Here is a 7,702-nt window from a genome sequence, read left to right on the forward strand (position 1 = left end):
ATTTTGAAAACACCATCCATCTTGTTTGTTCTTTGTTTAAGATAGGGTCTCCCGCTGCTCTGGGGCTCACCAAGTGGGCTAATTCAGCTGGCCAGTGAGTCCAGGGATATAGCTTTCTCTGCCTCCCCAGTGCTGAGACTACAATAGTACACCAAGTATGCCTGATTTTTTTTCATGTTTTTGGTGATTGAATGCAGGTCCCCCAGTCCTCTTGTAAACTATCTCCCTCCCCAGTCCTGGGTTACTTTTTTATTATACACACACACACACACACACACACACACACACACACACACACACGCATATGTGCTAAAAAGCTAAGATCAGATATATTTTCTCTAAAATATGCAGGAAGTCTGCACTCTGAGCTTTTATTATCAACACATAATAGAAACAACTAGCAAGATCACAAGTCTATAAATATATAGCTCATATGTTTTCGTGTCACCCAGGGAAAAAGTTTGATACACTGTGATTAGAGGAAATCACTGCTAAGTCGTTGCCCTTTCCCAACAAGGGCATAACAAAGTGAAAGGTTTCTGCACCCCGATAAGCTTCTCCGCTGCCACAATAATCCAAATCAGACCAAATCAAACCGAATTAGAAAAGGCCCAGGTTTAATGGCTACAAAGCTCCTGGATGATTTTCCAGCTCCCCAGAGAGGAGCTGGGGCAAGAAGACCACAAGCCTGTTTTCTGGAGGGCAGTTTAAGTACCCTGTAGGAGTGGTCTTGAGCATTTCTCAGGGAGGGGACTTGGTGTACTTTCTGAGAGATAGATAGGTTTGGAGAGAGATGGGGGAAGGGGCTTGGAGTAGAAGCTTCCACCTAAACATTCCAGACTCTTTGGGTAGATGGACGCCAGGGGCTGGGGTGAAGCCCCTGAAGAACACAAAGTACATGCAGGATTAAAACCTTTAAGACAGCATCTACCACAGGCCACATCATACTTATGGAACACAAATGTTCTATGTTATTCTTTTCTCTCTGTCAATAACTGATCTCTGAAACTGATGGACGACGTGAGTCATGTCAATGAGTCATATGACTTGTGTGGTTGGGCACCTCATATTTCTTCTCTCTCTCTCTCTCTCTCTCTCTCTCTCTCTCTCTTTCTCTCTCTCATGTGTGTGTGTCTGTCTATCTGTCTGTCTGTGGTGTTTGTGAATGTGTGCATGTACACAGAGGCAAGAGGTCGATGCCGGATGCCTTCCTAGTTCGCTCTCCCCACTGAGACAGGATCTCTTAGTGAGTCTGAAGCTCCTGATAGGCTGGCTGGTTAACAAGCCTCCCTGGTGCTGAGATTGTAGGTGCATGCTGCCGTTCATGTCTGGTCGTTTTACATGGGTACTGGGGATCAAGTTCAGGTCCTTGTGGTTGCATGGCAAGCACTTTACCAACTGAGCTACCTGCTCCCCAAGATTGTTGCTGACAAAGCTCGCAGAGATATATTACAAGCAGATATGATGTGTGACCATTCTGACCCTAAGAATTGAGAAAGAACAGGAGGGCTCCTCAGCTGTGGCTATCCTCTCTTCACACACACACACACACACACACACACACACACACACACACACAGCACAGAACCAAGCTATTGGGTACCTATGATTTACTGAGCCTATATTCCAGCTGCCTAATCACAGCTACTAATCATCACGAGGGTGCTATTCCTCAAGGTCATATCCTTGACTGGGCCCCAAAGCAAACACCAGCTCTTCTGCACCACCACAGTTGTCATCTACAGCCAAAGTCCCAAACACTGAGCCCACTCAAGTCTGTGGTGGATGGTTCAGTTTTCCATTTGATGACTAACAAGGACTCAGCCTCTAGAAACCCCAATCATTCTCGATCCTCAGTGACCAAAGGGCATCCGGGGAGGACGAATTTCCCAAGACAGTACAACCCAAAGTCCATTTGCCATGGATATACTTCCTAAGTGTTTGTATGCGCATTTTTGCACCATCAGGGTCAGATGAGATGGCTCAGAGAGTAACGGCACTCACCATGCAAGCCTGATGACCTGAGTTCCATCCTCAGGACCCACATGGTCGAAGGAGAGAACCAACGTCAGCCTAAAGGCTGTCCTCTGACCTCCACTACGTGCAGTGGTGCGCGTGCCCAGATACACGAATGGATGGGCATGCACACATGGTGATGATGACGGAAAATCTATCAGAATATACACCAAACGCTGATTAGGTTTATTGCAGAGCATAATTTTATGTGATTCTCCTCTTTTGTTTTTCTGTTTATACCTTCAATTTTTCTAAATTTAGCATAACTTTTGCTAACATAAAAATAAGATATATTTCACATACATACTTTATTTTTATATGTCTATATATATATGTGTGTGTGTGTGTGTGTGTGTGTGTGTGTAGTCTCATGTAACTCAGGCTAGCCATAAAGGCCCTCCATAGCTGAGGATGGCCCTGTGCATCTGATCTTCAGGCATGTGCCCCTATGCACTGATCCAACCCAGAGGCTCCAAGTATGCTAGGAAAGCCCTCATGTGTCGTTTTAAAAAGAACTTGAGGCACCTGAAAAGGACCAATGAGGACAAGAAGATTTCTTTCAGAATGGGCAAAATCAAAGACACCAATAAAGCCTGGAAAACCAAACATTAAAGCTACAGGGCAGTTTATTAGCTCCACGCTGACCTTGATGTTATCCAAAACATCAGCCCCCTCACCCGGGGTCCCCACCCCCCCCTCCCCCGCATCTAATTACATTCTGTTTAAGGACAGATAATGAAAATGTTTGTCTGCATTCCCTGAACACACTCCTCTGAGCAGTCTAGAAATATGCTGACGGACTGGGGACTGACTACGGACACAATGCAGAGAGCTCAAGTGTGCTGACTGGCATGCCTGGGGACGGGGGGGTCTGGGTTACGGGAGCTTAGAGTCCCCCAAAGAGCGCTGTGTTACCTTTCTAAAAGCGCAGCAGTGGGCTGGGAAGGTGGTTCTGTCAGTAGAAGGGCTTGCTGGACAAGCATGAAGACCTGAGTTCAGATCCCCCGAATCCACATACAGCTAGATACAGTAGCATGCATGTATAATCCCAGTGTGTCTATACAGAGACGGGAGGCAGAGACAAGAAAATCTCGCCGAGGGTCAGGAGGCAGCTAGCTTGGCTGCCAAGAAGAGATTTTGGTGCAGACAAGGTAAAATATAAGGACTCACACCTGAGATTATCCTCTGGCGTGCATATCCACACTCGCATATATAAATACAGAGATGAAAAGGATACACATGCAAAACCAAATATGATCACTGCCCATGAGAACAGAGAATCCTCAAACCGTAACAAGACCACATGTCCCTCCAAAGTCGAGGCATGCCCAACAGAGCAAGCCATCCCCGTGTCTCCACACTCACCATAAGCTGTCATGACACCGGCATATGGGCCATCCACCACGTTCCTATTTTCTTCGGCCAGCGCTTTAATGTACCTTTTGCTGAGATCCAGGATCTGCTCCCGCAGCATGGAGCTGCTCTCAGGCTGAGTTCGCTGCTGGATGGTGAAGTGCAGAAGCATCATCCCCCATATAAAGCCAAAAGTCACCAGGAAAAAGCCCAGCTTCTGAGAGGACAACTTCCAGGGAGTAAAGAAAGCCATCTCTCTCTAGCAAGGTAGCCTCCCGTGGCTCTCAAGGCGCAGAAGGTGAAGGCAAGTTCATGGTGCAGGCTGGGGCGGAGGGTGCTCCACGGCCGCTCTCACTCCGGCTCCTGAGTCAGCTGATTTCCTTCCCTGGCTTCCATTCTGCTGTGAAGGAGGAGCACAGTTAGCAATGTGGTCGTAGCCAAACACAACGATCAGGAACAGCATCTGCACTGAGGTAGCTTTCCACGAAATACCCACTCACGTCTGGCTCCGTGTGCTTTAGGCTAAAATCTGGGAGCCATGAGCCCAGAAGAGATATATGGCAAAGCACTATAAAGTTGTACAAATACACTGGAGGAAGTGTGCGCCTGAGTGCGTGGACACAGGTGTGGAAGGGCTGTCCCCCTTCTAGACCTCGTTCAAAACAGGAAGTGTGTTTTGCAAGGTACAGAGGAGATGGAAGGATATGCCACCAAATGTCAGCCAGCCCAAGGTGGGGGGGGGCACAGTCCCGGGGCCACTTTGTACTTTGTGTATGTGTAACTTGAACGTAGAAAGTCATGACGAGCTTGGAGCCAAGTCTGTGCATACAGCTTGAGAACTGGGTAAGAAAGTGGAAGCGTCTTCAGAGAGCGCTAAGGAGGAAAGGGGAGAGGGTCCTGTGTTCAAGCACGGCTGGATTTCACGATCAGCGTGGCAGCGTAAATGACTTTGAGGAGGGGAAGACGCCAGAGACACAGCTCGGGTCATTTCGTTCCAGCTTTATGTTGGAGGTGCCAGAGATCAGAGCCAGAGTGCACACGCTAAGCATTCGTTCTATCGTTGAGCTTCACCCCAACCTCTCGCACCAGCTATCTGGAGCAAAAACTGAACCTCACAGGATCGCATGCCTGCTGCACAGGAAACCCAAGGCACCCGGCTGGCTGGCAGCTTCTCTGCGGTTCTCACTTTCACTGCCGTCCTGAGGCAAAACGAAAATTCAAAGGCAGAGTTTTGATGTGAAGGTGTTCCTCTCCCATCTGATAACAGCACAGACAGAGCCTGTGATCTCTATTGGGATTTCTCAGCAAGGAGGGCTGAGGAGAGGTTGCAGGCGGGTTGATGGGTATGCCCAGGTATGTGTTCTTTAGAGTCATGGCGCTAAACATTTTGTCACAGTGATAGAAAACTGACACAGGGGGCCCCCGTGTCCTGTTTAAAGAACTCTTGGGACAAAGATCCAGACTCTCCTACTTCCACTGGGATGATAAATCCCTCATAGACTGAAAATATCCCTAAGTAGAAATCATGTTTAATACATTTAAAACCGACCAAGCAACGTAGTTTCAGTTTAGCCTTTTTAAATCATATTCAGAACGTTTGTTTTGGCCTACCGTTGATCACAGTCACCCAACTAACATAAAACCTACTTTGCAACGAAGTGTGTATCTCATGTAATCTATTGAACGCAACACTGAAAACCGAAAACAGTATGAGTACATGGTTTCTCATGCCACTCTGACGTTCCAATATTTAGGTCAAAGGATCACAAGTCAAGCACTACCTGCATGCACCTGCTCAGAGGAAGACAATGGTCAGGCCTGGGGACACAGTGCAGTTGGTTTAATGCTTCCTAACACACGTAAAGTCACAGCTTCAATCCCCGGTTAAGTAGAGGTGGGAGGATCAGAAATTCAAGGTTATGGTTGGCTACATAAAGGGTTCCAGGCTTGCCTAGACTACATGAGATCCTTCCTCAAAAAAAAAAAAAAAAACACACAAACAAAACAAACAAACAAAACAAGTAGAGGCCTCAGTGGGTAAAGACCATATACTCTTTGCAAGTACAAGGAGCAGACATGCAAAGCTGGGTAGGTGTGGCACCCACCTGTAAGCCCTGGCACTTGGGAGACAGCCACAAAGGAATCTGGTTAGCTAAGACTAAATAAATTGGCAAGCTCTAAGTTCAACTGAAAACTCTGCCACAATAAATCAAGGAGAGTGACATCAACCCTGGGTCTTCACATGCACACTGCATACATGTATGCCCATACATATATGAACGTATACACCCTATATGCATATGACACATGAAAAATCAGATAAATAGGAAGGAGGAAGGAAGGGAGGAAGAAATTAAGAAAGACAAACAGGACTGAATGGTGGTGGAACATGCCTTTAGTCCCAGTACTTGGGAGGCAGAGGCAGGAGGATCTCTGAGTTCAAGGCCAGCTTGGTCTACAAAGTTCCTGGACAGCCAGGACTGTTACACAGAGAAACTCTGTCTCAGAAAACAAAAAAACAACAAAAACAAAACAGACAGACAATGACCACAGGGGGACAATAAAGTATCTGATGGCTATATGTCCTTGTCTTGGGGGCACAATGGTGGCCAATGGAATGGCATCGCCCTCTATAGACTGAGTACCTGCTGCCCCCAGGCCTGGGGACTGAATGTAAGCAAGAAGGAGCACCCACCCTCAGAGGGCTAAAACACTTTGAACATCATCCCCCCCCTCTCCCAGTACATGAAGCAGCACTTCCTTCTAGATAATCCACCCATTATCACCTCAGATCTGAGGGGACTTTCCCTGGCTGTGTTAGCAGGGTGCCATAGCCAAAAGGGGACCTTCTGGGTGTTTTCTGTGACCATTTTAGAGACTGATCTTAACTGCTGACAAGATTAACCTTCAGACAGGAAGTCCCATCCTCTTCCTCAGTTAACCTTACTGATGAGGTTGATGAAGGATGACGGGTTAAATCACAGGACGGGCCTGAGCAAAAAACTAGAGCAAAGACCAGGCCTTCGGTAGGAGGCTTTGCTTTGGAAAGGTCCAAACTACCCAGATGGTACATTCTAGGCGTAAAATGAGGGCTAAGCCAGCCAAATTATTCCAGCTCAGTGAGAGGCTGGCTTCTAGATTCACCTGGGAGATGGGCCTCTGGCCAAGCCTGTGAGGGATTATCTAGATTACACTGATGAGTGTGGCAAGGCTCATCTTAACTGTGGGTGAAAGCACTCCCTGGGCTGGCATCTTGAACTGTATCAGTGGAGAGGGTGAGCCCAGGATTCACTGCTCTGTGTTCCTGGTTGTGGATGGGATGTGACCGGTTGCTTAGGCTTCCGCCACCTTGACATCCCCACCATGATGGACTTGGAGGCAAGTTTTGCTCACTGGATTGTATCACAGCAACAGGGACAGAACAAGACACTCAGAGAGTACACATTTGGTGTACCTCTGAACTCCTCTGAAGGGGGTTCAGAGCCATCGCGGGCTCCAATCAAAAGCAACCATATTTCCAGGAATGGCCTTTTCTCTCATAGGAAGCAGAATGTGAAACAAAAAAAGCTATCAGCACACAGAGAACCACCTTAGCATTCACCTCCATGATTCCCATTAGGAAGAAAGCTGTTATGACTTCAGGGGTCTGTCTCCGGGAAGATAAGAAGATCCCCGCATGTCTCGGAGGGACAGGAGGATAATGACAGGCTTTAGGATAACATCCTTACTGAATCCTGGTCCCATGAGAGGACTTGATGATCAGCAGTAACACACACACAATGCAGAGCACTCAGACCAACAGCGATCAGAAAGCAGGCATTCGAGCTAAGAAAGTTTGCAGCAAGTCTGTTTACAATATTAATCACTCAGGCAGGCCTAGGGAGATAGCTCAGTAAGAAAAGTGCTTGCCCAGCCACCTGCAAACCTGAGTTCTATGCACCAAAGCCACATAAAAAGCTGGACATGGTGGTGAGCTTCCAATCCCAGTGCCAATGAAACTGTCAGACCCCTGAGACCCAGCCTACCTGGCAAGTGAGAGACCCTGTGTCTAAAAACATGATGCTTGCTCGGCTCCAGAGAAACAATACCAGAGGCTGACTTCAGGTCTCTACATGCATGTACGTGTGCACCAAAACACACATAAATATGCACCCTCCCCACATACACAAGGAAAGGAGAGCAACACGGTCACCCTAAAGGCTAGTACCACTCCCTTCCTTCCTCCCTCCCTCCTTTCTTTCTGTTCTTCTCTCCCTCCTCCCTCCCTCCTTTCCTTCCCTCCTCCCTCCCTCCTTTCCTTCTGTTCTTCTCTCCCTCCTCCCTCCCTCCTTTC

The 7,702-nt window shown here is 47.6% G+C and overlaps 1 protein-coding gene across 2 annotated transcripts in view; it reads right to left on the minus strand.

Moving 5' to 3' along the window:
- Mgat5 (alpha-1,6-mannosylglycoprotein 6-beta-N-acetylglucosaminyltransferase) overlaps positions 1-7,702 on the minus strand; it is a 295,861-nt gene that overhangs the window by 189,475 nt on the left and 98,684 nt on the right. The window contains exon 2 of one of the 2 annotated variants that reach the window (XM_026779700.1): positions 3,382-3,766. In XM_026779700.1, the coding sequence (XP_026635501.1) occupies positions 3,382-3,622 (241 nt within the window). In that variant the 5' untranslated portion in view covers positions 3,623-3,766. Of the gene's footprint in view, positions 1-3,381; positions 3,770-7,702 lie in introns of both variants that reach the window. The other variant, XM_013346690.2, reaches the window with a different exon arrangement.

The sequence above is a fragment of the Microtus ochrogaster genome, chromosome 6 (assembly GCF_000317375.1).
Source record: "Microtus ochrogaster isolate Prairie Vole_2 chromosome 6, MicOch1.0, whole genome shotgun sequence".
Lineage (NCBI taxonomy): Eukaryota > Metazoa > Chordata > Mammalia > Rodentia > Cricetidae > Microtus > Microtus ochrogaster.